This window comes from Cnephaeus nilssonii (genome assembly GCF_951640355.1).
Source record: "Cnephaeus nilssonii genome assembly, chromosome: 6".
Taxonomy (NCBI): domain Eukaryota; kingdom Metazoa; phylum Chordata; class Mammalia; order Chiroptera; family Vespertilionidae; genus Cnephaeus; species Cnephaeus nilssonii.
In genome coordinates, this window is record NC_137077.1 from 8241103 (window position 1) to 8254250 (window position 13148).

Genomic DNA, 13148 nt, shown 5'->3' on the forward strand with positions numbered 1-13148 from the left:
ACACACATACCCCTCGTGCTTTATCAACCTGCACCACATACAAGGAACAGGCTCTCATTCTGTCTGCTGGTCTTGAAGTACACACCCTTCTCCTCAGTGTCACATAACGTCATTGTCTTCCAGGTAGAACGAAGGTGTCTTGACATCACATGCTCACCAAAGTCCTGTTTTAATGTAAACCTAAAACAAAATATAATACAGTTAAAGGCTAGGTTACAATCAGGACGGGGAAAGTCTTCCAGTGTGAGATTAAGCTAACAGAATTAGCGGCAGCCAGAGGTCAGATGCAGGAGGGTGATATGTAGAGCCCTTCCATTTTGGTCTAGTTTAAAGCCCAGCTGCAGAGAGGCATGTGGTCAGTGTGGCAGCGCCATACAGCTCATTAGATTAATTAGATTGAGTGCGGTAGAAAATCCCTAGGAGGTGACTTTGAGTCATGGAAAACAGACTTTAACAACAACAAAAGGACCTTAAAGGTAACAGCATTTTGCTTTGAAAAAGCTGGAATTCGAGGGCAGAGATGTTATGGCTATGCGTAATGATACAATGCTTAAACAGGAGATATTTTAGCAGAACACTGTGGATCAGAATGTATGGGTGTTGACAGAGGGCAAGCATACCCGAGAGTGCTGGGCCAGGACTGAGTCACGTTGCCAGGTCAGGAAGGTTGACGAGGTGGGGGAGGTAGCATAGGCTGCCCCATTGGGAGCACTAGGAGTCATGCAGAGTGAAGTGCAGGAGAACCGGAAAGTCATCATTTTTAAAGGGGCATGTATATATTTGGACCAGGCATAGCCATGCCAAATTTATCCAGCAATCAGGGTTCCAAAAGCTGTCCGTGTGTGCCCTCCTACATTAGGGTGTGCTGTGGCCATGCTAATCCCCATTTTTTGTTTTATTTCAAATCACACACAGATAGAATCTGCAAACTGCTTCAGATCAAACAGGTCTGATTGTGTGTAAATACATATGTCCTTTTTAATTTTTATTATTAATGGTTGCTTCAGTTTTGCATCAGTGCATGGTTAAAAGCAATACACATCAGCTATTTCATGACTTCATATCTCCAAATGAATTATTTCTCCTCTTTTTTTGTTTGTTTGTTTGTGCAGTCAGCTGAAGAAATGTTAACATCTCACTCTAAATCTCTCAGTGGAGTCTCTGTTCCCTTCTCTGATATAACAGATGGGTTACTGCTTGTTATAATTATTAACATTGTGGTGTGGGCCAGGGCTAGGGTGGGCAAGATTTCCTTTTTCTTTGGGCTGGGGAGGGGCCAGTCGTTAGGGTCTGGAATGTTAACTCAAGTGGTGACTGACTGTTTCCGTAATACCAGGTCGTTGTGGCTGCACGCTCTAGTAATTGAGGCTGTACTTCACCGAGCTTGTGGTAGCCTAGGGCAAACCGCTGTCCCAAGAGAATGCTGGGATAGATAGAGTTAGCCAATCCGAGTCTGAACGTGGTGATTTGCTGGTTGTTTTAGCTCCAGATGTTGGCATGCTTAGTTCTTAATGTGATTAATAAATGTGGCGCCATATCCCCTCCCCACGCCTGAGCCCTGTCTCTCCTTCCCACTTCCCTACCCTTGTTCTTTTGGAAAACTTAAGAGACAGTAATGAAAACTGTGGTGTTTCAAACTGCACTTTGTTCTCATGTTCTATAAAAGATTTCAGATTTGTTAGTAGAAGGGAAAGTATCAGCCTGGAGTCTTTATTCACTCCTAATTTGGAATAGAAATATCTGGATTTTCTTTGTCCTGTTTTATATTATGTGACATAGTTTGTTCAACAATCAATTTAAAGCAGGAGCAGAAATATTTTGGAGTAAGTACTTCTAAGAAGAGTAAATCCATGATATAAAATTAAATTTTTCTAATTTTGCGGTAATCATCATGAATTACCAAATTCGTTTATTAGGATATTACCTGCCCATCCTAAGCACAGACCCCTGTGTAAAAGACCTCCCAGTCACACCATTATCATGAAGTAATTAAGAGAGTAGTTATGTTTAAGAAAAACGTTAATGTAGTTTTTCTTAATGTTGATATCCTTCTGAAGCCTTTTCTTGTCAATAAAATATTTGCATCCCTGCCCTGTTTCCTGAATTTGAATAGCAGAGAACCCCAACAGATGCACACTCCAAAGTCAGATTCACTTACAGTCGAAGGAAACTACTGCAGGTGGATCCTGTCCTCCTCCTTCTGGCTGGGAAGGAAGCTTCTTCCCGCAGTCTGATCCCTTTGAAGTCGCAATAACATCGCCCCAAAACGTCGAGGTTCTGATGGCTCCTGAGGGGAATTGTTCTATCGGAAATCTCCTTCAGAAGCTCTTTATTTTCCAGAAATAGTGCGGTGTCCCTCAGAGCGGTGCTGACATGACGTACTCCCCACTATCTCTGTCTTTTGGGAGACTTACTTATAGTACCGTGAGCCCTATGGCTTAGAACTTCAGTTTTAATCTTCTGTTCAAGTAGACAAATTTGAGGCTTTAACTGCTTTTATTACCTTGACTTTTATTTTTTTACTTTTTAAAGGTATTTTGGTGTTTGAGAGAATACGAGAGACAAACCATGCAATGCTTCTTTACCACATTATCCTGGTTCACAAAGAAGTTTTAGCAAAGGTGACCCTGCTGCACACGTTACAGTACAAGCGTTAGTTCTGCACTGATGGAGTCTCCTGTTATAATGGAAACTGGGCCTTTAAGGTTCATTCAAAGCCTAACATTCCAACAGTATTTATTAGCTTGTTGCCTTAACAAATGCTTTTGCTGCTTTATTTCCTTTAGAAGTTAAAAGAGAGGGAGGGAGGGAGGGAGGGAGGGAGGGAGGGAGGGAGGGAGGGAGAGAGAGAGAGAGAGAGAGAGAGAGAGAGAGAGAGAGAGAGAGATACTTCAGTTAGTTTGTAAATGATGTGATGTGTATAGGTTGCAGCTGGGCTGTACAGTGTTGCCCACATCGGTCCAGCCTGCCTGCTCCCACAGAACTGACTAGAACGAAAGGAGGCATGTTGATTGAAAGTAGCCCCTGTGGTGCTTCCTGCCAGGTCCTGTCATTGCCATGTCATTGCCAGTGCTTGCTAATATTAATTAGAATTTTTTTTTTTCCAGAAAGGAAGAGGGGGGAGAGAGAGAAATATAAGTGATGAGAGAGAATCATTGATCAGCTGCCTCCTGCATACCCCACACTGGGGATCAAGCCCGAAACCAGGGCATATGCCCTGACTAGGAATCGAACACATGACCTCCTAGTTCATAAGTCAACACTCAACCACTGAGTCACACTGGCCGGGCAGAATTTTCTTAATTTGTATGAATATCTGTAGAATAATCTGTAACTGAGAAATACATTTTTACTTTTTTAAGTCATTTCCTTGAAGAACAAAGAAGGGATAATACATTACCACTGAAAGCCCATCAGGGGATTTTAAAGTGCACATTTGAAGCTCTCTGACTCAGGCAAATAAATCAAAAGAGCAAGAGTAAATGCTCCTCCGTGCCGTTTCTTCAGTTAGGGAAAGCATACGTTACAGAAGAGGGAAGTAGAGAGCTCTAGGGGCCTGTAAGGAACTGCAGATGTGTCCAAAGTAAGATCTGGACAGAAATAAGAGCCGCCAGCTAGAAGCTGCCACATCAGATGGCCAAGAAGAGCAAGACTCCCATTAGAAAATACTTGTTATCCATCCTAAGAAATGATACAGAACGGAATTTGTGATTCCTTGCGTAGATTTAACAACACTTGAACATTTGAGGGAGTAGAGAGTAGAAAGCACAGGGCAGAAAGCTCCAGATGTCCATGAGAAATTGACATGCTAACCCGGAGAAACCAAATGTGCTGTCGTCCACTCCGAAGTGGTGTGAGGATGGGCCGGTTGAGCATAGTCATATTTGATAGGGATCGGCAGGAATAAAAATTCACACCTGAATTACGTTGGGTTAAAATAGATGAATTCTAGAAGGTTAAAGAAGAAACCAAAGGTCGGGCTTGCCACTGCAATAGCCTGCCTCGTGTGGCATTGTGTGGTTACCTTTGCGCCCCTTTCTGGAGTACGTGGGGTTCACCCAGCAGTGAGAAGCTTCGAGGCTGAGGCGAAGTAGCAGCTCCTTAGGATGAGGGTATTTGAGCCATTAGTAGATAAACTCCCCAGCCTGCGATTCGATCAGGACTTGAGAATCCATAATCTTACAGGAAAGGAGAATAAATGCAGTTAAATGCTTGGGGTAGGCGATTCTTAATCTATCCTAATCCAGCCAAAAGGGCATCAGCCATCTGTAGTCTGACTTGCCTGAATTTGAAATACAGCTTGGAGTCAGCAAGCTTTTTCTGTAAAGGGCCAAGTGTTCGATATTGTCGGCCAGACAGTCTCTGTCACAACTACTTTCAAAAACGGGTGACAAGTGACCTTGGCTCACAGGGTGAAGTTTGCCACCCCTGATTGCCCTGATTTTTCCTTCTATACACTGCCTCCTCTCTCAGCCTCTCGGCAAGCATGCTAGGTCGATGGGGCCTTTGTTATATACTGCAGTCCCTTAGCAGTAAGAGTCTGCGTATGCATCAGGGAATCTGACGTTAATACACATTCATTTAATGTTTTCATCCTATAATTGATACTTCCTGTCAGTCAGAGTTCTCCCAACTTCCCATAAATATTTTCCCTGCTGAAAGTTCCAGCAGAGACTGAAACAAGACAGATCAAAATTCATATCTTCATTTCTTAAATTTGAGAGCAGGTACTACCAAGATGGTTTGTTTTTGTTTTTTGTTACCATCACAAATTGAACAGCAAGTCCCTGCGCTGGGTGGAGCTTACTCTTGCACTAGGGGAGTAACATGTAGACCGATGCAGTTTGAAACATCCTCTTCCCATGTGTGTGTCTGTGTTTGTGTCTCCCTGTGTCTGTCTCGTGTGGGTGGGTGTGTGTTCATCTGTGCTTCCGGGGGAGAGGTAGCTGTAAAGTCAGTTCTCTTCTCTCCTGTAGGCCGGATATGCAGCCTACAGATATGCACAGCCTGCTACTGCAACCGCAGCCACGGCTGCTGCAGCCGCTGCCGCCGCTTACAGCGACGGGTACGTACGTGGTCCCGAGAGTCACCGCCTCGCCGCCCTTCCCCGCTTCCAAAACGGCACCTAGTGCCTGGGGCTGCCTGCAGGCCTGGCCTTCTCCTCGTGGCCTCTCATGCCAAAAGCCGTGGCACTGCCTCCTTTGACCCCAGTCTCCCTCTTTGTCATCCCCAACTCCCTTCTCCATCTGAGAGAAGATTTCAGAATTTTTCAGAGTACTGTATTTAGGAATAGGAACCTAAAGGTTTTTTCCATTCTGCCAACTTCCTAATAATCATTCTAAGACCAAGTTGCTCACAAGTCTTAGCACAGTAAACCCTTTAATTTTTTGGGGGGTCGCTATCTTTTCTTTCTCTCCCTCATTGTATTTCTTCTTTCCAGTTATGGCAGGGTGTACACAGCTGACCCCTACCATGCCCTTGCCCCTGCCGCTAGCTATGGAGTTGGCGCTGTGGTAAGTATATGTACAATTTTTTTAAAAACATTTTACTCCTAACTTTTACCTACAGACTATATAAGATCTAGGGAGATAATAAATTTAGCCCTTCTTCCATTACTAAAGTATTAAAGCCACATAGGACCATCGGGAAATGTTAAAGCACCCTCTCTCCCTGGGTGTGATAGTACGCGCCACAGGCCTGGGTAAGGGCCGCAGAAAGGAATGGGCAGGGGAGTCTTCCCTGAGAAACGACATTTTTTGAGAGAGAAAGAAGGAACAGGTTGATACCTGACATTGGCTCAAATGTGGGGTTCATAACTGTAGCGTAGTTTTATTGATAGGTGTCAGCAAGGACTTCAGGGCATAAGACTCTCCAATTTTCATGGTGAGCTTTTCAGAAAACTTAATTTGGACAAGTTTCAAATGCAGGTGCCAAAGGCTGTCCCTGCTATGCTTAAGCCTTCTGCTAGATGGTACTAGAAATCACCAGGTGAACGCCTTACAAAGATATTTTAGTAGTAACATCTGTTGCAAAATACGGTCCTTCCATAGAAGGATAGAGCTCTTCTAGAATGATGGCCCCTAACCGAACTCAAATCCTCACCCCCAGATTTTTGTGTTGGCCTGGACGCCTCCAGGTCCAATGATGGGGACTCACTGACTCCAGCAAAGATAGGTCTTTCCACTGTGACACCTACTAATGTCCGACACTCTGCATCCAAAGTGCAGCCCGGCCGCTGCCTGGGAGCGTGGACGAGGTGTGAGGGAGGCAGAATGAGGGCTTGGATTTAAGACTTAAAGTAAATGAGAGAGCTTGTCATTGTCGCACACTGACTTCCTGCCCATGAAGATTTGTGGGAGGAAGTGATAGGGTCCCAGCGGGGGTGGAGGAGTGTGTTTAGAATGAAGGTAGAGACATACAATACGAAGAAAGTGATGACATTCCTAAGGTTTTATTTAGTGCCAAAATGATACAAGTCCTCTACTAAAAGAATAACCCAAAGAGAGCTATCTATGTTCCTAGGGATATTTTATTTGAAAAAAAGAGATGCCATTAGATAAACATAAAGGATTAAAACCCCAGTTATACATACATGTATGTCAGGAAATGGGCTGTATTCATTGAAAGATTGACTCAGGTTTAAATCCAACACTGTCTCAAACATGGGATATGACAGAAATAGCGGTCAGAGGTGTAAGAAGGTCACGGTTGTAATGATGTAGTCAAGGTAAACAAAGACCCATGGACAGACCTGGTTGTGAACTGTGCTGACTTTCCCGCTGTGCTAGTTCCTGTGATAACGAGTGCCCCGTTGGCATCCCCTCGTCCGGAGAAGCTCGGGGCAGCAGGGAGTGTCCGGGGCTCTGCTTCGAGCCTCTCAGAGGCCAGGTGGTTTCCTGACTGCGCTGCACCCGGCAGCATCGCATCAGTTGCTTTGAAGCTTCTAAGGAAGCTGTTTTCCCCATTCCCTCCTCAGGACATTTTTCTTCATTTTTAATGCTTCTCTCATCAACCTTTTGTTTTTATGTCTTTAATTACTGCAGGCGAGTTTATACCGAGGTGGCTACAGCCGATTTGCCCCCTACTGAAGTGACGTGAGACCCCTGCAAGTGGGACAGCCCCCAGTTCATGAGGCCTGGCTATTGCAATATTTACTAGTAGAGGAACTCTATAGCAAGATGAAGAGGAAAAACAAACAAAACAAAACAAAAAAAAACACAAAAAAAAGAGAGAATACTTTTTTATACCTCACTATGTTCTTTGAATATGTATTTTTCCTTTAAATTTCTGCCTTTAATTCTTTTGTTCCAAAGATTGTGCATTTTTTCTCTTTTATTTTTTCCTTTTTTTTTTTTTAACTGTGGTAAAAAGAATGCATTTCCATGTCTGTATGTCCGTGCTTAGCTTTCTGTCAATCACGGAAGAGGCAATTAATGAGGGAGGAGAGAGATTAGGAACTGAGAAATGCGTCTGATCAGAAATCAGCAGACAGAATTACCAAAGTGTATCTGGTGCTGGCCGGCTGGGGGACACGCAGAAGCGGGAGAGATCTTTCTACAACAGGATAGCCTTCTAGTCTTCTGAGTTTCTGGTCTTTGGCAGGCAATTCTGATTGGTTGTGGCTGGAACCCACATGCTAATGGATGATAGGAATTTGTGCTTGCCAAGCAGGAGAATTAAAAATTCACTTTCCTCTCCTCTTCCCTCCTGTCTTCTCCATTCTTTTTACAATCATCTTACATGCACAGCCTGAGACAGTTGGCAGAGTTTTTGGAATTATAATATTAATATTTCCAAACTTGCTCTCAGACTGTGGATAATAAACACCTCATTAGGAAACCAATCTCAGAATGAACTCTGGAGTATGAAAAAGATTCTTTTCTTTCTTGCCATTCTAGCATTCCTGCTGGGCTCCTTCCCTTTTAACTGAACCACAGCTTAGCTCATCTATCCTTTTATGAACACCCTGCCCCCATGTCCTCAAGATTCAGGAATTTAGGACCCAGGGACAGAAAAATAAATAAATAGCTAGTAGCCAGCTTTCTTCCTGGACACTGTTTGAGGATGAAGTACAATTTGTCAAGAGCCAGTACAGAAGAGAAAGAGAAGAGAAAGGATGTTAGACTGTCTACAAGGCACTCTGATACTCCCGATCTTCCTCTTCCATAAGAAAGTCAGGGCAGAGTACAAGGCAGAATGAAGACTTGGCAAGAGACAAGCACCGAGTCCTGGGTCAGCTGTCCCTGGAAGGCTTGGGGGCCAGGGCCTGTCAGGGCGGCGATGGCACTGTACTAGCTCCAAAGCCATAGGAATGTCATCCTCCAGAGCCTTTAGGAGTTACTCTCTCTCCAGTCTTGAGCCCCCGTGGCCATTCCACCCAGTTTCTTCTTACCCTCCAAAGACCCCAGCTGAGCACCTGGACCACTTGGTATTCATGAACACTACAGGACAGAAAGCACCCCGAGGCTGCTCTCCTCCATTGGGAAGGAGCAGGGATGGCCAGGAGTTACGGGGCGGCCCGTGCAGTGCGTCACGGCTGTTGCTGCCTGCCTTCACCTATGTGTGTGATCGAGGTAGGGGAAGAAAGCGTTTCTCTTCTAGCTGTTAGCTGTTAATGATAGAGGCAAGGGGCCTGTCTTTCCAGCATGAAGGCATAGAAAATAGGAAAGCACGGTCTGTCTGGCTCCCTGGTCTATTCACATTGGTACTAGGGTGACCTTTCACCCAAGGGATAGCTCATAAAGGGAGTGATTCAAAGACACGGAGCTTCCGGTTTGTTATGGGTTTGGTTTTGGTTTTTTAACTCCTGCCTCCACACATGTTCTTGACTGATAACTGATTCATGTCCCTGAATTAAAGTGACTGACATACGACAGCATCACGCATTCTTTGTAAGCAGAGTCATGTATCTGGGAGGGACTGGCCTGTCGGATAGAATACATGTCTCTCCCCTTGGGGATCCTCTGTCCTAGCAACTGGGAGAGAGGCTGACCATGAAACTAGGGGAGACATCAAGGAAGCTAGAGGCCTTGATGCAATTCTTGTTGATTCTGGGGAGTGTGTAGAATAGGGGACACCAAACTGCCCAGTCCACTGGCCACTTCTTAAGGGTTCATCTTCCCAAGCCAAAGTTTGGTTTGTTGCTGTTAAGACAGTTTTTGTTGTGTGTATATAAACCTTTTAGTTAGCGGTGGGGGGTGGGAAGTTCTAGGGAATGGGAGCAGGAAGTTTTTTTTTTCTTTTTTTTCTTTTGTTTTGAGGGAGAGCTTTTACTGACTAAGGAAAATGAGAGAAATTTCATGTCATGTTCAAAGAGGGCCATTCTTACAGAATGGCAAGACACTCCTTGGAGACAAGGCCACATTCTGAACAGCTGTGTCCGCAGCAGGGAGGAGGGCAGCAAGGTTGAGAGTCTTCTCTTCCCCAGAAATAGATGAAGGTGAAGGGAAGGGTGGAGAAGGCAGCTCCCACAACCCTTTTAAGAGGCAGAGCTTGAGCAGGGAGGTACCTTTTGTGCATTTCAGTTCAGCTGGTTCTGGCTGAGGACCCCAGGCAAGCTCCGTGTTCTCCGCGGGCTTCTGCTGCCTTCCAGGGGGTGGTAACACTGCTCCCTCCAGCTCCCTCCTGAGCAGGACCAGATGAGTTCTGCTTCTCACTAACGGGCCTCTGGTTTGGGGTATCCCCACTGAGAAGTAGGGCTCGGAAACCCCTGGATTTGGCGGTATTGGCCTCCCATCCACCTCTGAACTTGGAGACTCCATCAGAGGCAGGTTCCTCAAGGCATTCGAGCTTGTCGATTCCTGGCTCGAGTCCACACTGGACTAAGCAACTGAGTCAGAAGAGAGTTTGGCATCTTGCGAGTTCGTTAGAGCATGCTGGTTGATGATTCCTAAAAACACTGATGCTGAGTCGCCGTGCAGGAGAGACTTCAGCAGCTTACTTAGCTCATGACGTGGACTTTCTGTACTTAGAAGCTGGGCTCCTTCGAGGAGACCCCTAGTGGAGATCTTTATCTAATCATGCCTCTTTCCCCCCAGAGAGCTGTCCTTAGGTCTTTCCCAGAATCCCTGGTATTACATAGCTCAGCTCCCAAGGACTGGGTCAGGGGTCAGCGGTGGCGATTCGTCCTTTCTAAGACTCTCAGGTTTCACAAAACCTACCATCACCATTATCCTCCAACAGCCACAGTCAGATTGAGCCTCTTATTTTCCTTAAAAAAGAAGGGGGCTGGGGCCCAGCTCTTAGTTTAAGGGGAGCTAGTGGAGATCTATTTCCTAGAAATAAGCGATAGCAGCTCTTCTTCACAAGTGTCACTCCTCAGGGGCTGAACTGCTCTTAGTGTAGGTTAGACTTTCCTAGAGGTAGCCGAGAAGTCGGTGAATCGCCATCACCCTATGACTAGTCACGTAGCTTCCAGACAGGAGGGAAGTGGAAACTTGGGATGGAAGCAACTCCAAGGATCTGCGAGGCGGGCTTGATTACCCCCTTCCCTCTGGCAGGAGAATGAGGCCAAGCAAGGGACAGTCTGGAAGGCACTAGACATGTAAGGAGGGAAAGGGGGCGCGGTCCGAACCCTCCCCTTTCGCCAAGGCCGGCCGCTTCTCTGCTGCTTGCAACCCTTTAGCACAGTAACATTTGCAGAATTGCAGATTTTACCCGCACCCTCACTCCACCCCCGGATCATAGGAGGAAAGAGACCTTGCGGGGTGGGGCAGGGGTAGTGGTGTTTTAAAAGCATACGTTACCTGTTTGCACTGTTTTAAGATAGGAAAAAAATAGTGGGCAAGGTGAACATCAGACGTAAATTTGTGTGTTTTTATTTTGTCTTGCTCTTGAAAATGTTTGACCATTTGTAGTGTATACAGTGAAACTTGATTCTCTGTTGCATAAAACACTATTTTATTTTATTTTTTGAAAATGTTACTGTTCAGAAGCCTCTTCCCTCCCTCTCCCCTTTCCTCTGTACTTCCTTCCTCCTTGCTTTGCTGATCAACCAGGCCATAGCCATCCGAGTACTAGCTCCTAGCCTCAGGGGAGCTGGTGGAGCATGACGCAGGCCCCCCCCCCCCCGCGGCGGCTCGGGGTGTCCTAAGCCAGCACGTGCCCTCTGGTGTGGGGAGTGTGGCGGAGTGCCTGGCACCTGTCCTCACAGTGAGACTTACAGACTGGACTACAGCCGGTTCTCAAATTCCTGAATCCCACGCGGAGCCGAGGCGCAGGGGTGCTGGAGGGTCGCAGTTGGCTGTGGGGGCTGAGTTCTCGTCCACGTCACCAGCACTGTAGCCAGTTAGTTTACTCAGGAAAACGGTCGATCACTTCAGCCATGGTGGTGCTGGTTGGCAGGGATTGGTAACTGAGAACGTCCATCAGCCAACATTCAACCTTGCCTTTAAGGAGCTTGCCAGTGCGGGCCGCGGGCCTCTGCCGGCACGCGCCCTGTGTGCCGCTGTGAGGGCTCGGGTCACACGGCAGACAGAAAGGGAACGTTGGTTCTCTTCTCTCTCCACCCCCTGTCCCTGTTAGCAACACCAGATTCCCGGGGGGGTCCACGAGTTTTTGGATTAAAAAAAAAAAAAGTTGTTTTGGTTTAGTTTTTCTGGGGACTAAGTGCTTTAAGCAATGTCTGTGCCCCATCAAGACTCCGAGCTTAGTCATTTTCCTGTATTTTTCTGTTCACAGTATTGTGTGTGTGTGTGCTTGTTTTGGCAGCTCATTTCGGCTGTATTATATATCGAGTGATGAATTGATCCTCTTTTTTCCCTAAGGGATATGAATTGTTTTTCTTGTGTTATAATTCTGCTTGTGAAAAGCTGGAGCAAACCTGGGGCTGACACACGTAAGCTAGGGCTGCAGAGCTGAGGGCCGGGGTCCCTGTGCCTGGCAGGCGGACGCCCTGAGTCTCTGAGCTCTTCAGTCCAAATCTTTGCAAGGCTCAAAACGCCACAGCACCTCTCCTCCCCACCCCCGTGGCAGGGACCGAACCATCCCTCCACGCCACATGCGTTCTCCGGCCCCTCCCATTGCCATGGCAAACAGGTACCTTCGGGGCACGGGGCATCACATGGGATGCTTGTGTAACTGACCGCCTCGCCTTCTCTCCCTCCCCTCCCCAGATCACTTCCTAGGACCCCCGAGCTGCTTGCCCAGGGTCCTGTTTCCTGCGGACTCCAGAGAAGCACCCAGGGCGTTGTGACAGCCTCTGATTCCCTCCCTTCTCGTTAAGAATCATATTGTATAGTAGCTTTCAGACCATACAGTATTCATTGGGTTACTCCTATTATTATCAAGTAGCTGGAATTGTGAAGGTCGGAGTAGTTAGATCTTTAGCTTTTATTCCTTATTCTTTTTTGTATTACTATCCATGTGTATAAATTATTGATCATGTTGCTGGCTTTTATAAACTCTACGCGAAGGGGGAGCACCGCCTCTGCCTTTGCCAATGGTAATGAAGCACTGTTTTTAAATAAAAGAGAGAAACACCATTCTCTGGCCTGTGTGTGTGTGTGTGGACCCATCATCCCTGTTGCCTCCTGGAGGCTCCAAGATACAATGTGGACTTGACTTCAGATGAAAACAGAAGGCGGCCAATGGCTTCCTAAATTTGTAAGCCAGCTAACCTGGGGTCGCCGAGAGGTTAGAGCACTGACGAAACCTCTCACACACACCAATGTCTGGTCCCTAAGCAGCACTGCTACAGCATAAAGGGCATGGGGGTGTGCTTCTGTGCATGCGTCCCTGGTCAGCCCCCCTGATGGTAAGGCCCTGGGGGAGGGGGTGCTCCCTGCTGTGTTATCTGTTGTCTGCACTAGACTGTGAGCGCCTGGAGGTCAGGGACTTTGTCCTGTTTGCTGCATCTCCGGTGCCTGGCACATGTAAGCATTCAATAAACCAGTGTTTGTTTAACTGCCTTTTTCCACATTTTAAAGTGATACCGTTTCCAAGTTGATAGGTATTTCTAAGAACCCTGTTGCCAGGGGTATGGGGAAGTAGGGTGCAGTTGACCCAGAGGTACAGGCATGTGGGTGAAGTCCCGAGGCAGGGTCCAGTCCAGCTTGCGGTCCAACATGGGCACCAGGAGCTGAGAGAGTAGGGGCAGACCCTGGGCATTGACACCACCATCTCTTCATCCTCACAAAACCATAATAGCA

General features: G+C 46.6%; 1 protein-coding gene across 13 annotated transcripts in view; it reads left to right on the forward strand.

The window, feature by feature from the left end:
- Positions 1-12482, forward strand: part of RBFOX2 (RNA binding fox-1 homolog 2) — a 248184-nt gene extending 235702 nt beyond the window's left edge. For 11 of the 13 annotated variants that reach the window (XM_079774766.1, XM_079774758.1, XM_079774762.1 and 8 more), the window contains 3 exons: positions 4977-5065; positions 5441-5513; positions 7044-12482. In XM_079774766.1, coding sequence (XP_079630892.1) covers positions 4977-5065; positions 5441-5513; positions 7044-7088 — 207 coding nt within the window. In that variant the 3' untranslated portion in view covers positions 7089-12482. Of the gene's footprint in view, positions 1-915; positions 948-4976; positions 5066-5440; positions 5514-7043 lie in introns of those variants that run through there. The other 2 variants (XM_079774757.1, XR_013813696.1) reach the window with 2 other exon arrangements.
- Positions 12483-13148: the final 666 nt, after the last annotated feature.